We start from the raw sequence: 16,500 nt of genomic DNA, 5'->3' as shown, positions 1-16,500 counted from the left end.
ATTTGAATCTGGATGGAAGACTAACTCAAATTTATTTAAGACATGCAAAATTTTAGACTTTTGATGGGAGGCACAGAAATTGCGATAAGGATTGTAGCATTATATGATTTATACAACTCATCTCATTTAGTGGAATAAGTTTTGTTATTATTGTTTTGATGTGAGACATCTTCACATTATTCACTCGTCATTGTGTTTTTTTTTACACTATAGCACTGTTAGAGATACTAAATTTTTAATGCTAAAAGAATTAAATTTTGTAAATTAAATAATAAGAAAGTTAATGATTAGATTATTACTGAAGTGTTAGTTAATGTGCTTATTTCTTGACATGTAATTTAATTTGCAAATTTAGTCTACGTAGCATTACTCAATTTTTAAACCAAGTTTTCAAACAAACGACATAGTTGATGATAATTGAGATATAATTTAAATTTTAATTAACGTGTTTATTTTCTATTAATGAAATATCATTTTGTTTAAAAGAAACAAATACACTAAAACCCAAGCATCTGGCTAAATGTTATAGAGGAAGCGAATCATTTGAGCTAATCAGGACATCAAATGAGGATCTCTTAATCCATCAAATCAGGTAATTCGTGCTGTTGAAATTTGATCCAATTGCTAAAGTTATTATAATTTTTAAAATGAGCCCCTATTCGTAATCGTTGGATCAATTTTCAATAGCACGAATTCTCTAATTTGATGAATTAGGATGAATAGATCCGGAGATGATTCATTTCCATCAAATTAGTCGTAATCATGTATATTAACTAGGCTTAAGTGGAATATTAGTCATAGAGGTATTGGACAGTGCCCTTAGTGTAATAGACTGTTACCTACTACCATTGTCAAAAGTCCATGGTTGCTTGGGGAGTGGGACATAAATAGTACATGCGTCATTTTTTTCTTGAGCAGACATGCTACGGACCGTCGGATCAACTTTTGCTCCTCTAGAAAATCGGTCTCCACATTGTCACGTGCTGTGTGCGCGCTCTTCGCTGGGACCCATAAATTGTAGAAACGAGGGCAGTGCTATAGAGGCAGATTGCCTGCCTTCCTGTTTGGATGTTTTTCTCATTTCCTTTTATCTTGTACGGTCATTGTTAAATCACGTTAAAATTTAATTTTTTTATAAAGATAATAAGACAAAAGGTATTAAGAATATAAAATATTGAAATGCCTTAACCGTGACCGCACAAATAAAAAGGGATGGAAAGAGCGGAGGTAGATTCTCTGCCCTCTTGCTTTCCATGCTCTCCTATTTATAGGATCACGGTTAAGCCACGTCAACATTTTATATTACTATTCTTTTTTGTCTTATTATCTTTATAAAAAACATATATAATGTTAATGTAGCTTAATCGTGATTACACAAAACAGAAGGATATAAGAGGACACAAAAAGTGAGAGATAAGAGAATCTACCTCAGAAAGGAACATCTAAACAGGAGCGTAGATAATGTGCCTCTTAGTGCTATGATGGTATTTGTGTTTTTAGTTTTTACGGATGGGACATTTAAATTGACGTTCCTTGGCATAAGTTTCTCCGTCAACACAACTTAGTTGACTGATAATTATTTGACGAAGAAAATATGTTAACTAATTAACTTCAAATTAATAAGATCATCTTCAACCCTTGGGCTAAAAGCTAAATTTTTTAATCCGGAAAATTTGGCTTTTAGACCATCTCCAACCCTTGGGCTAAAAGCTAAATTTTTTAGTCTGGAAAATTTGGCTTTTAGCCCAGAAACATCTTTTCTGCTCCAACCCTGTTGCCCTAAAATTTTAGCCTGAAATTATTAAAGAATGAATTTAGGCTAATTTTTTTTCTTAAATCAATTTAAAAAAATAATATGTAGATTATTGTAAATTAATTTTATGAACATTTTAATCTAAAAAAATTTACATTCCGATAAACATTTGGCATTTAGCCCAGGGGGAAAGCTGGGGGGGTATTTGGCCCAGAAATAACATTTGGCATTTAGCCTAAAATTTTAACATGGGTTGGAGAGTGTTTGGGGGGGTAATTTGGGAGGTAATTCGGCTTTTAGCCCAGGTTTGGAGATGGTCTAAGACCATCTCCAACCCTTGGGCTAAAAGCCAGATTTTTTAGCCCGGAAAATTTGGCTTTTAGCCTAGAAACATCTTTTCTACTCCAATCATTCTGTCCTAAAATTTTAGACCGGAATTATTAAAGAATGAACTTAGGCTAATTTTTTTTCTTAAATCAATTTTTTTAAATAAATATGTAGATTATTGTAAATTAATTTTATGAACATTTTAATTTAAAAAAATTTAAATTCCGATAAACATTTGGCATTTAGCCCGGGGGGAAAGCTGGGGGGTATTTGGCCGAGAAATAACATTTGGCATTTAGCCTAAAATTTTAACATGGGTTGGAGAGTGTTTGGGGGGGGGGGAGGGTACATCCAGTTTTATTTCTCACATGGTAACTTAATGTTCTATAGTGAGATCAAATGAAATTAAGAAAATCAAGGACGAAAAATAATAAAAGTGTGTGAAGGATGAAAATAAGCTTAAAATTTAAACTCCAAAATTCTAATTAAGTACTCTACACCCGGTTTTTACTTTTTTGTCAAATCGATTCACTCATAAAATTTATAAGGTCCAGATTTTCAGAATTATCATGGTCAAGAAAAATGCAAAACCAACTTCCTACCTAAAAAAAACAACAATAATCTAGAGCAAGCAAATCTCTAAAAGAAAGTAGAGCTTTTTGTGTATTCTCCGTGATTTTGTATTTGACACAATTTTCGTATTAATACTGTAAATTAGAGAGTTCATGAAAATTTCAATTTTAAAATAGTTTTTTTATATTTTTCACAAGCATTTTGGAACGCACAAAGTGTGTGAGAAATTTTTTTATTTTTGTTTTTGAAATAGGAGAGAGGAATGAAGTGATAGAGAATGTGGGAGTGGAATTTTTATTTTTTTTTATTTTTTAATTAGAGATATGTTAGAATTACATGTAGGTGGAGTTTTGAAAAAAAAAAAAAAGATTTGATTGTATGAAATTACATTTCTGCCCCATATTTCTTATTCATATTATGTTTTAATTAGATGATTAAACTGATAATTTTATATAATTTTAGTTGAAATAAGTGTTTTATTAATTAGGAGATATATGACAAATATTGATTCCTATTTTGGCACCTAAACAACCGCTCTACAACACAAGAAATACGCTTTTGCCGACTCGCGGCGCTGCGTTTGCCCCGTAAAAAACCGGATTTGGATCCTCACCAGATCCCCTTCCTGGGATCCTAGAGATCAATGCACATTGATCGTTGATCAACAGTTGTGTGGCCATAATTTTTTTGTTTTTTATATTTTTGATGCAAAATGAAACTATTTTACTTTAAAAAATATAAAAAATATTTAATTATGACCGTACGCTTTTTTATCAACAGTTTGTGTGCGTTCATCATAGGATCCAATTCCTAAAAAATCCACAGAGTCTACCACGCCCGTCCGAGGCGCGTGCCTGGAAATTCTCTCAGGAACCGAGCCAATTCACTGCGTGGACTGACGCTCCCACCTAACCCCACTGAGATAGGCCATCCAGAGCCGTACGATTGAACAGTTTGGAACACAGCTGGCGAGAGGCAGTACGACGAAGGACTCGGGGGTGATATGCATGAACCTGGGATGGTAGGGTCATGCATCATGTATGTTGATGGGCGCCCAACCACAACTTTTTTTAATTAAATAGTATTTATTAATGGACATGGATCATCTCCGGATGCATTAGTTCTAATCTACCAAGTCGTAACATTCGGGACCATTGAAATTTATGATGTGACTTGGTGAGAGAGAGGATCCATGTCCTTTATTAATTTCCAAAATTAGTTTTTTTTTTCTTTTTTCCACATATTATAAATTTATTTTCACACGCTCGCCATCTCTGTTTTTAAATGAATTTTTTAACCGCATAGAGAAAAAGCAGCATGGCGAGAGTGTGAGAGTGAAGCAGAGAGAAAAGCCAACACTGAATCTGGAAGGCAGGCAGAGAGACGTGAGGAGGGATAGAATACTGAGGAGCGAGAAAGCAACACAAAGGTTTCTTCAAATTGTTGAATATTTTATTTAATTTTTGTTTCTGGGATTTTTCGATAATTTAATTTTATAGAGATTTGCGTTGTTCAATCTTTATGTTCAATCAGAGAGTGTGGTCATTTTTTATGTTTTAATATTTTTTTTTATGTTTCTGTAGAAATCGATGAAAACAATTTGACCACTCTCTGATTCCTGTCTCGTTAAATCGTGGCCATAGATTCTTAATCCTCTCCAACTTGACCACGAAAGTGGGAAGCTTTTGGGGTTTTGCAGCGACTATATCTTTGCTATCACTCTGCCCCTAATAGTCTTCCTTTGCTGCTTTTGCTCTCTCCAGCATTTCACACAGATTTTTACAGAAGGTTTTAGATTCGGGTTTTCTCTGAGGAACGGAGGAGTGTGAAGGAGGCTGCGTGGAGAGATTTTATGTCGGCTAGCTTTGATTTGGTGGTGATTGGGGCTCCGTCGAAGCTCTGGATTTTTACTGCTGCTTGCTCTGCCGTCTGCTTTATGCTTCTCTGCTTTTTCCGGCAGAGATTCAACCCGGTGATTCGACCCGTTTCGATGAGTTTGAGACCAAAAAGGTATGTGGGTTTTGGTTAATCTCTCTAAATCTTTGTTAAACCCTTGTGGATTTTTTATTTTGTATTTTTCAAAATCTTACTCTTTCTTGTTTGGAAATATGCAGGACTTGTTCTGGATCGCAATATTTTGGGGCTTTTCATATAAAACTATTTTCTTCCCTCTTCTTATTCCTGAGAGGGGATCTAACCTGATACCACTCACATCTCAAACTCACATCTCAATTTTTTTTTAAAATTTTGTTTTTGGGTATTTTTGAGGGGTTTAGAAGATTTTAGCCATTTTCTGAAACTAATTTCTGAAAATGGCTGTGCCTCGGAAACAGCGAAACAGAATGAGAAAGTCCAAGAGAGAACCATTTCCTGATCACCAGTCCAAGATTATGAGGAAAGTTCGCATTATCTGTTACGATCCCGACGCCACTGATGACTCATCTTCAAGCGAGGACGAAGGAGGAAGAGAGAGAAGATTTCCCAACAACCCAAAACGCTTCGTTCGTGAAATTACTTTCTGCCCAACCGCGCACCCGAAGCCGGGCACAGCTGAGCAAGAGAGCTCAAGTCAAGACAGCAATGGAGTCAGAACCCCAAAACCCAGCAAGAAGGCGACTTTCACCAAGTCCCACCGGCAGTCCTCTTCTCCTTACAGAGGCGTGAGGCAGCGCAAATGGGGGAAATGGGCTGCTGAGATTCGTGATCCTTTCAAAGGGGTTCGTCTCTGGCTTGGTACTTTCAACACTGCGGAGGACGCCTCAAAGGCTTATGAGGCCAAGCGGCTCGAATTTGAAGAAATGTTGGCAGCTGCTACCTCAGCTTCAGCTGTCGTTTCCAACCAGAATTCCTACAACAACGTTGAACCTGTTTCGTCTGAGGATTCTGACTCTGTCGTCTCTCAGAGCTCTCCTTCTTGTGTGCTTGATTTGGAGACATCTGCTTCCAATAACATTCGGAATGGTGCTGATTTGGAGAAGGAGATTGCCGATGAGTCGACAAATCTTGAAGAGCTGCAAATACCCGATTTGGGTTTACTTGATGAGACATTGGGCCCTCTTCATTTTGATCCAGAGCTAAACTTGGGACCGGAGCTCGATTCGCTTTACCTGGAGGATTTTGGGCAGTTGTTCGACAATTACAGCAGCATTGAGGATATACAGATTCCCGGGTTCGAAAGCGATGAGCCGAGCAGTCTACCCGACTGTGACTTTGAGGATCTTGGCAAGGATGACATTGCTTGCTGGTTGGATGAACCCCTCAACATAGTATGCCAATAAATTTTGCAGCTTCTCTTTAGTTAAATCTCTGTTTATGATTTTGCAGCAATTAGGCGTAATATCATGAACTCTCAAGTAACACATGGAGTTCTCGAGTGAGAGTGGTAATTATGTGAGAGTTTAATTATTTTGTTTGTTTAAAGAGAGATTAAGATGGTGATTTGCGGCATAAGCGTTGTAGTGTTAAGTGTGAATCCTTGGGTTTTCTTGTGCTATCAGAGCCGTCCAAAGGGTTCTCGATCTGATTTGTTGTCGTAGAAGGGTTTAACGTTATCATCTCTCTTTTATCTCCCTGATGTGGTAATGTACTATGAAGCTTCTGCAATGAATTTTACTTTACCCAATCTCTCCTTATTTAGTCTAATTACTTTACCTAATTTCCGCAAAGAATTTAAAATGCTCAGTGGATTTTGGAAGTTTGATTTGTATTTTCATTTATGGTTTCTGCTTGGAGTTGTTCATGGAGCTTTATGAGCGTGGATTGCTGATCCAACGGTTATAAATAGAGGGATCTTCTTATAGCAGTTGGATAAAATCTAACGGTTCACGAACATTGGTCAGGAGGATCCCAACAAGTTGCCTCGGAGAGGATTCAAATCCGTGGATTGCTATCCTTTAAAGGAGGGATTTGGATCATCTCCGAGGCAACTGGTCGGGATCCTTTTGACCAGTGTTTGTAGAGTGTTGGATTTTTATCTAACGGTTATAATTATTATAATTTTTAGAGGGCATTTCTGTTTGTAATCGTTGCATAAAAATTTAACGGTTTACTAACATTGATTAGGAGGATCTTGACCAGTTTAACGGTTTACTAACATTGATTAGGAGGATCTTGACCAGTTGCCTCGGAGAGGATCCAAATCCTTAAGGTATCGTTTAGTACGCAGACGGGACGGAACGGGATGGGAAGGGACGGGACGAGACGGAACAGGACGGAACAGATGATGTAAATATTGAAAAAGATAAGGAGAAATTTTGTCATAAAATGTTATAAATTTGTGTTCCACGAATGTGGAACGGGTCGTTCCAGGAGGAAGAGTTGGAACGAAAAATCAGCCAAATTTCGTCCCATGAAATAACCCGTTCCGCAGTTTTTAAGCACACCAAACGGTACCTAAAGGAGCACAAAACCCGTGCCTCCCTTTATTCTCAGGTCTTTTCGGTAGTTATGACTAGAGTTATTTGATATCAAGGTAGGTGGTGACCCATATTTTACGTAGTTATTACTTTACCTCCGTGTAACTTAGACCAAGGCGATGGTGTCTTAAATCTAACACACATTATCGATGTGTGTTTGAATTTTTCGAATGGAATGGCATTGGATAATTGGTTTTCACCATCCTGAAATGTTAACATTGTGTGGGATAATTGATCGGAACGTTTCATATCAAGGAATGTTACCATGACGTCTTGAATCAGTGATACAATATTTTGTTAATTTTTCTCGACAATTGTGAGCTGTAATATATTAGAATGAAATGTCACAGCTGAGGTACGAGAGTCTCTCTTTTCTTTGTTGTGGTGAAAACGGAATAAGAATTCTTTCCGGATCCTCTTTATAGGATTTGAGGATTTGAGGATCCTCTCCTGATCCTACGAGAGAATCCGGAGATGATCCTTCCGGGTGAAAACATACTGAAGGTTGTAACAGAAGTGGTGGGCCTGGGTTGGATTTCTTTTGCCAAACAAAGCATATCTTGAGCTAGCTGTACTCCAATTGCTCTACCCAGCCACCTTCGGTCCTCATTTACCAAACCAATGGGTGTTTGCTGACACAGCTTCAATGCGTCTGCTTACTTGGTCCTCATGAAGATCCATTAACATAGATTTGACTCCTCGCTGGATCCCCTCACTAGGAATCTTAGGATCAACGTAATTAGATTATTGATAAAAAATCATACGGCCCGATTAAATGTTTTTAATATTTTTAAAAGTAAAACAATTTTATTTTGTGTAAAAAAATATAAAAAAAGAAAAATTTATGGCCGCACGATTTTTTATCAACGATCCATATGCGTTGATCCTTAGGATTCCCAGGTAGGAGATCTGGCGAGAATCCTAATCCCATTAACATCACGTGCCACTGTTTCTTCTACTGATTATTTCAATTCGAGGAACGATATTTTACTGTCACTTGTTCTAGGTAAGTAAATATGTCATAACTTTATATATATTTTTAAAATAATCAATTAGTGGATTCGTTCGACAGTTTATATTTTTAAAGATAAAAAAGACTCATAGAAACAAATTTGTCAAGAGATGATTTTTTACAAAGATTTGTTCCAGGTAAGTAAATATATCTCACTACATTTATTTTTTAAAAGAATCAATTAACATATTTGTTATGACAATTCACACTTTTGAAGGTCAGAAAGAATCACAGAAACATTTCAGTCACTCTCCGTCCACCCATGTGTGATTCACATGCGTTGGAATCGAATTCGGTACTTGCCCCATCCTACCACATAAAATACGAAGTCCAGAATTCATCCCCAACCACATACGGTCATCACTATACTGTAAGTAAACGTATTATTGGTTGTCTACGTCATCAGTGGGTCGATCAAATTTTATATGTTGTAATTGTCTTTTCCGGTTGTTAATTTTGCCAAACTTAAGGGGATTAAACAAGTCAAAATCATACACAAGTGGACTTTACATTTGACAAATCAAGAGAGAGCCAATTATTGACACATTAGAAGCCGCCATAAAGCTATATGTTTGGATTCAGTCGCTGTCCTCAACCAATGCGTTATGAGTCACTTTTTTTTTGTTCGAAAATAAAGCTTCGTTAATGAAAAGAAGATTACAATCCGTGCAAGATAAGCCTAAATCTAACCAAAACACACAAATATAAAACCCTACATAAAAAAGATAAGACATAAAATAAAAACAGGTCCCAGCAAAGGAAGAGTAACAACCCAATACATAACGGGAAGCCCACGTACACTTAGGCCCGTAGGCAAAGTAAGAAAAGACAACAGCAAAATCCTAATCTCCATCAGCACAACGGCAGCAACCGTCGCTGCCACCACTGCAACTGCCGCTAACATCGCCCCAAACTGAAGAAAGGACACTAACCGAAAGCTAGATCTAAGAAGGGGATTAAACTGAAGATGGCCAATTATTGGCACATTAGAAGCCGCTGGAATCAGTCGCTGTCCTCAACCAATGCGTTATGAGTCACTAAGATTAAATTTTGTCCCCAACTCATTAAGCTTAATTACGACATTAAACCTAATTAAGTCTCAAAGTGAACCTCCACTAACGTTACGGTTCTTTAAAGCATCTTAGACTACACTAACACGGCCAAAGAAATTTAAACTCACGTGCCAAAAAGAACGGAAACACCGTTGTGCTTACTGTGAGCTCCAGAAGCTTAAATGCGTTTTTAATTATTAAAAAGATAGTTGATGAGATTTTGTAATTTGGAATTTTAGATGGTAATGTATGTAAATAAAAAAATTGTGACTAAACAAGAAGAAACCGTGATTAACTGTTCTCTTTGGATTCAAATCAAAGCGAGGAATGTCTCTTTCCTTTTGATTAACTGAAATCAAAGGAAAAGAAGAACATAACAAAACACAAACGAGAAAACGAAACTTGGAACGCACTCAAAAGCAAAGCCTTGTGCGATTCTTTCATAGAAATCCTTTCTGTTGGAAACTAGTGATGCAGTCATCGAACATTGTTTCAAGCGTTTTGAAAGGTGGAAATCCCAGCTGAGCAATTTTACTGGTATCCATGCTATGTGGATTACTGTCTCCTTCCACGCTGCTACACCTGCAAAATACATAGATAATTCCATTTATAATTTTCCACATTAAACCAACGGAAATTTAGGAACTATATATATACGATTAACGCTCCACCCCAACCCTTGGAAAGCGTAAAGCCTTGTTGGCTTGAGATTGCCTTTTATATATGCTCACTTGTTTTCATATGGATAGGATGGATATTTGGCCCTCAGCATCTTAATGATCTCCGACCAGTGCGCAACCGAGCTCGAACATATCAGCCTTCCCGACGCTTTGCTTTCCTCCATTGCTAAAATGTGCGCAGCTACCACATCATCTATGTGCACAAATCCTACTGTCGTGTTCGGGTACTCCCCTCTTGAACCTATCGCAGAAATTGCAAATTCAATATCCTTATTCTCAAATTGGACAAATAATTGTTCGGTACTGGAACATTGTCACGTGGTACAACCTTTCAGTATAGCCAGTATCATATATAGAGTGCTGGTTGGTTGTGGTGCTAGCAGAGGACCAACCACGAACGACGGATTCACCACAACGAGATCCATTCCGCTCTCCCCAGCAATTCTCCAGGCCTCCTTCTCTGCTGTAGTTTTTGCATAAGCATACCAGAGCTGTACACAAACAATAATTTACACATGAATAATGCACTTCAACGTCAATCAACATGTACGTGTTATTGTTTATAATGCATCTGGAATTAAACATGGACTGGAAGGGTTTTGTACGTGGTTACATTGTAGTGTTTGCAGTACTCAGCATCACTCCAATGTGATTCGTTGAGAGGAGAGGCCTGCTGGGCATCGTAACGATATCTTATTGAAGAGCAAGAAGAGGTGAGCACAACCCGTTTCACACGTGCTTTTGAGCATGAATTCAGAACATTCAGTGTGCCCTTTATACATGGATCAATCAAATTTGCCTGCAATCAATCAATCAATTAAAGTTTCGTTTTAGCTTGAATATTTTCAAGAACGTACCACATTTTAGCACTCTGCACTCTGCAGTTTTGAAAGCCTTCAAGTTTTCTCCCATCGATAAAAAAATATGATTGAATTACATAAAACGAAGTTTAACAACGGGAAAGGAGAACAAAAAAAATCAAACGAAGAGTCTAATTTGCCTGAACATTGTCGTCGTATGGAACAAGAACGGGTGATGCAGTGTGGAAGACTCCATCGACGCCTCGTACAGCCTCATCAAAGCTTCCTTCCACCATCAAATCAGCTTTCAACACCTTGAGCCTTTCCTTGGCTCCATTAAACTCCCACAAATAACCCACCTTCCCCCCATCCTCTGTCACCAAAAGGATAAAAAAACTACCAACCGTAAATGCTAGCTACATGAACTGCAGTCATCAATACAAAGATGGAATCACGGGACAACCTAAAATTATAAATTCTGAGAGGACTCGAGCGTAGTCATATTGGCTATAGCGTATTGCACCCTAGTTCGAATCACTTTTTCTTCAACTTTAAATTCATTTAAAGTAGAACATCGTTTGCATGCATGAAAAAATTGTGAAATTGATGGAAGTAGCTGATAACTGCAAATATAGATACCTGGGTTTCGAACCGTGGTGCGGACAACATGGCCCTTGTCTAGCAAGGCTTTCACTAAGTAAGCAGCTATGAAGCCTGTTCCTCCAGTTACACAGTATTCAGGCATCTTCTCCGTCTGGTTTTGTGGAAGTTTGTGTAGGTTTACTTGTCAAGGTATGTTTTTATATACCAAGTGATGTTAGAAAGTGATGGTTCAGAGAAAAAGAAAAAACAAACGAGAGACAGTCATGTCCTCTGAATTTTTTGTTTGATTATTCGTTCACACGTAGCATCTTTGAAGTTGGTAGATAACTCATGCAGCCCACGAGGTGGGCACGAGCTCAGCAGATTACCAACCAACCCTACACCCAACGAGGCGATTGGATTTCTCAACGACCAAATTGCCCTTGTTGCCCCTTCAAAGTTCAAAGCTTAACGTTCTCAGGTTTCCATCGTTAATAGGCGTTCTTGGCCCAACTTAAAATGTTACAGATCAATATGGGCCTTAGGCCCAGTGATTGACGTAAAGTTCGATAAATCACTTCCTTTAAACAAACTTGACTTGTAATCTAAATGACAAAAGCGGCATAGAATTTGAGAGTTATTTACGCAGCAATACCACAATTGACTGTTAGAGTTAGGCTGTGATTTAAGCAATACCAGAGAAACTAAATTTACAGACAAAATTTTGTAAACTAACTAACATGAAAGTTAGTAATTAGATTATAACTTCTATTTTTCCGGTATTGTTCACTTCAACGAAAAATCACATTTTTACACTAAAACTCAAAGTTTTCAAGTCAATCCTGATACTATTCACTTTACCATTTATTTTGTCCTTATTGTTAAAACTCAAAGTTTTCAAGTTATTTTCATTAGTTTTCCTAAAATTTAAACTAGTGCTGATGGACTATGTGGGGGGCAGGGATGAAAAACTAACAAAACGGTCATTTTACAATTCGGGTAAGAAGAAAGTGATAGATGGAACCCGTATTTACTACGAAACAAGAAATCTGTCGATGAAGAGATTTTTCAGTGTGACCAGTATACGGGGATGGTACACCACGTGTCATTTATATAAATGATGAGATATGTGTGCGAAAAAGTTAATAACTTAAAAAATAAAATTTCTCACCACTCTTATTAAAACACATGATGTACCACTTATGTTCCCGTCACAACTAAAAATTTCTTCTGTCAATGAGGAGAAGTAGCCAATGGGAAGCCGGGGATTCGGATCGAATTTGTAAACTCGACCAATTAGGAAACAGATAAGCCTCCCCAAAGGTGCATATCCAAGAGATGTCTTCGCTGTTTTATGCTCTGTAAAAGCGCCGGTTGTGGGGCACGCACTTACGCCCCAATTATTTCTTGCGCTCTTCACTTATATAAAAGTGCATTTTATCACAGTTGCTACCCTCGAATTAACACTATTTTACTTTCTCAGAAAAAGCTTTTGGGATTTCAGATTTTGTTTTGAATTTTGTTTTCTTTGATGAATTCTAGCAAGAAAGTGGCACACGCCGTCGGCGGTAAAACTGCCCGGGCGTGTGACAGCTGCATTAAAAAGAGAGCTTGTTGGTACTGTGCTGCCGACGACGCTTTCTTATGCCAAGCCTGCGACTCCGCTCTGCACTCCGCCAACTAGTTGGCCCATCGGCACAAAAGGGTTCTCTTGAAGATGGTGTCGTCGCTCAAACCTAGCAACAAGGATGATCGAGCTGTGCAATAACTCTGCTAATTCTAAAAAATTATATACATAAGGTAAATATATATAACAAAATTATAGATTATCACCATGGCCAGGGACGAAGCCAGAAATTTCTTCCAGTAGGGGCAATCGAAAACAACTAAGAAAATTTTATTATAATATAGTTATACGCAATATGATTGTGAACACGGAAAATTCCTGAAACGAAAGAGACAAGAACAACATGCACAAACAAATATTTGTATTTGATGATTTTGGGTTACAATCTCTCTCAAATTTGATCCTCTGATTCAATCTCCGTAAGGTGTTGATTTGTGGATGTGCGATTGATCCAAAGGGCCGTTGGGCTTGATCTAAGGATGAACGTTCTTCAAGGGCCGTGGACTTGATCTTGAAGGTGGATTTGAGCGGATCTTCAAAGGGGCTTTTGGGCTTGATCTTTGAAGAACAATGATGAACGGATCTCCAAGGGCTTTTGGGCTTGATCTTGAAGAACGGTTGGACGTGTGGATTTGTTGATGTTGTTGATCCAAGGGGTCGTCGGGGCTTGATCTTAGAAGAACGATGAACGAAGAACGAAGAACGAAGAACACTTTCTTCAAGGGCCGTCGGGGCTTGATCTTGAATTTGGTGGAAGTTCTTCAAGGGGCCGGCGGGGCTTGATCTTGAAGGTGGATGACTGTTGGTCCAAGGGGCCGTCGGGGCTTGATCTTGGAAGAATGATGAACGAAGAACGAAGAACGAAGAATGAAGAACACTTTCTTCAAGGGCCGTCAGGGCTTGATCTTGAAGGAGGATTTGATGAAGAACGAAAAGGGGTTTTCTTGATCCTTCGGGATTTGCTTGAGAGCTTCGGAGTTTCAGAGCTTCAAAGCTTCAAGGTGTAATATGAATTCCCCCCTTAAATGAATGAATTAGCCTTCTATTTATAGAATTTTCCAAGGCCTAATTTTGAATATAATATTCCAGATGAAATAAGTCGTTTCTGCCAGGTGTTGACACGTGTCCTGTTTGATGACTTTTCCAACTTATTTCGATTTTTTGTTTATACACACGCTACGTGTAAAATTTATGTAATACATGAGCGTTGAAACTTTGATTTATCGGTCAACATTTATTTACCGAAATTTCGATGTCTACAAATGCCCCCACTTGAAGGCACGTCGTATACATGTGCTTTCATGTGTAGGAGATGCATTTTGAAGTCCCTTATTGTAGATGTCGATCCAAGGGCCATCGAAGCTTGATCTTGAATTGGGCTGAAGATTTCTTCAAAGGCCGTTGAGGCTTGATCTTGAATTGGTCTTGAGATTTCTTCAAGGGCCGTCGAGGCTTGATCTTGAAGGTTGAAATTAGACCACAAGGAGTTTCATGTGGTAGGTGATCCTTGGCTTTGGTAGTGGATGAATCGGCACATATTTTGTTGCACTTGTTGACTTTCCACAGCTTTGATCTTGAACTGGATTGGAGGACTTTCTGGATTCCTCCAATTGTTGACTTTCCACAGCTTATTCTTGAACTGGGTTGGAGGATTTTCTGGTTTCCTCTAATTGTTGACTTTCCACAGCTTATTCTTGAACTGGATTTGATTCAAGGGTGGTAGACACTTGATCTTGAATCGGACTTGTGATTTCCTCAAGGGTCGTCGAGGCTTGATCTTGAATTTGGCTGGAAGCTTCTTCAAGGGCCGTTAAGGCTTGATTCTTGAAGGTTGACTCGAGCACATGGCAAACAGGCACGAGGTGGAGGTGACGACTTGTTGCTTTGTTCAATCTTTCTAATTCACACCTGAGCAGTTTGGTCAACGGTATGATCTTCAAGATTGATGGGCTCTTCTTCCAGTTGGTGACTTGATCTTTAAGGATTTGATTCAAGGGCGGTGAATCGGCATGTGCAGCTCACAATGCCTAGTAAGTCGACCCAAGAATTTGAGGGTCAAAACGAGTTCACTGTCTAGAGTGATTGCAAACCTAATGATATGAGATACTTTTGATTTTGAAGAAGTATCGGATGAATCGGCACGTGCTTTGTTATGCTTGTCTCCAGATGTGCTTTGTTATGCTTGTCTCCAGATGCTTCAATGTATCATTTTCCCTTGTCTTATCTATTCTTCTGGCAGAATGTAGCATCTTCTCGAGTTCTTCAGCTCAGACTCCTTCTGCTAAGCTGACTGTGCAGGCTGCATTCTTCTCTGCTTGTTTCTTCAGGCAGATGTGGCAACTTCTTGAGTTCCTCAGCTCAGACTCCTTCTGCTGAGCTGACTGTGAAGACTGCATTCTTCTCTGCTTGTTTCTTCTGCACGTTGTCTCCACATGCTGCAAGGTATCATTTTCACTTGCCTTATCTGTTCTCCAGGCAAATGTGGCATCCGAGTTTGAGTGGAGGTTCCGGCATATTGTTTTCTTTATCCTTGTCTTTGTAGGTAAGAACAAGGACAAAGGAAAGGACAGGGAGAATGCATGATATGAGATACTCTTGCTTTCTACCCTGATGATATGAGATACTTTTACTTTGGTGTCATTTGTTTGCAGAGGTACCCCAAGGAATAAGAAACACTGAGTGACTCAAGAGGCTTCGTTGGGAAGGCATTCTCGAAGATGAAGAAAGGTTATGTATGTCTGCCTTGCTATGAAGGGTGAAGGTGGACAATTATAGGAATTTCTTTAGTACCTGTAGAGGTACTATTCTTTTACTCGTGTCGGCAACCAATGCATGATTGATTAGTATGGCTTCACGTGATTTCTTCTTTATCAGAAATCTTCGACAAATTGTCCGTAATTTTCGTCAAGCTGAGTGTGCATATGATAGGTGTTGACGAGGCTGAAAAAGACTGGCGCCTCTTCGATAACTAGGATCGGCGCTTCGACGAATTGCCCGTGATTTCCGCAAAGCTGAGTTTGTGCGTGATGGGTGCTGACGAGGCTGAAAAAGACTAGCGCCTCTTCGATATCTGGGATTGGCGCTTTAACAAATTGCCCGTGATTTCCGCAAAGCTGAGTTTGCGTGTGATGGGTGCTAACGCGTCTGAAAAAGCAAGATGCTTCTCCGATTTCTGAGCTTGCCTCTTTGATTTTTGAATCGGCATTTTCGAACTCTGAGCTCACCTCTTCGATCTCTGAAATCCCGTCGAGTGCTGATTTTTTTATAGAGGCACGCAGTTCGTTTCAAAGCACACTTGAATTTTCGCTTGTAGAAACTCCCTTCTTGCACTTCTAAGGTCTTGATTTGTCCGACCTCTTCTTTCTTCAACACCTTTGAAAATGTCTGGACCCTCCGACCGTCGTTTTGATTTGAACCTTGGTGAAGAGGTAATCCCGTCTTCTCCAGATAACATATGGCGCCCATCCTTCATATCCCCTACTAGTCCTCTTACCGTTGGGGATTCGGTGATGAAGAATGATATGACCGCTGCGGTGGTGGCCCGGAACCTTGTCACTCCCAAAGATAACAGATTACTTTCCAGGCGGTCTGATGAGTTGGCTGTTAAGGAGTCTCTGGCTCTTAGTGTGCAGTGTGCGGGTTCTGTGTCCAACATGGCCCAACGCCTATTTGCTCGAAT

The 16,500-nt window shown here is 38.9% G+C and overlaps 2 protein-coding genes across 3 annotated transcripts; one reads left to right on the top strand and one right to left on the bottom strand.

Moving 5' to 3' along the window:
- The first annotated feature begins 3,762 nt into the window (after positions 1 to 3,762).
- On the top strand, positions 3,763 to 6,275 carry LOC103430641 (ethylene-responsive transcription factor ERF118). Of its 2 annotated transcripts, none has more exons than XM_008368790.4 (3): positions 3,763 to 4,082; positions 4,417 to 4,663; positions 4,768 to 6,275. In XM_008368790.4, exon 3 carries the CDS (start codon positions 4,966 to 4,968, stop codon positions 5,929 to 5,931), a length of 966 nt encoding a protein of 321 aa, XP_008367012.2. In that variant the 5' UTR covers positions 3,763 to 4,082; positions 4,417 to 4,663; positions 4,768 to 4,965; the 3' UTR covers positions 5,932 to 6,275. The 2 variants fall into 2 exon arrangements, with proteins under 2 accessions (XP_008367012.2, XP_008367011.2); XM_008368789.4 differs by having other exon boundaries at positions 3,897 to 4,082; positions 4,237 to 4,663.
- Positions 6,276 to 9,420: 3,145 nt separating this feature from the next.
- Positions 9,421 to 11,519, bottom strand: LOC103451658 (tetraketide alpha-pyrone reductase 2-like). The gene is made up of 6 exons (XM_008391072.4): positions 11,252 to 11,519; positions 10,813 to 10,985; positions 10,426 to 10,611; positions 10,141 to 10,303; positions 9,864 to 10,053; positions 9,421 to 9,714 (listed from the first exon to the last, which is right to left on the bottom strand). The coding sequence occupies exons 1-6, from the start codon at positions 11,355 to 11,357 to the stop codon at positions 9,573 to 9,575; spliced, it is 960 nt and encodes a 319-aa protein (XP_008389294.2). The 5' UTR covers positions 11,358 to 11,519; the 3' UTR covers positions 9,421 to 9,572.
- Positions 11,520 to 16,500: the final 4,981 nt, after the last annotated feature.

The sequence above is a fragment of the Malus domestica genome, chromosome 13 (genome assembly GCF_042453785.1).
Source record: "Malus domestica chromosome 13, GDT2T_hap1".
NCBI lineage: Eukaryota > Viridiplantae > Streptophyta > Magnoliopsida > Rosales > Rosaceae > Malus > Malus domestica.
The sequence above is the reverse complement of the archived record's forward strand: the minus strand, read 5'-3'. Positions and strand labels throughout refer to the sequence as shown.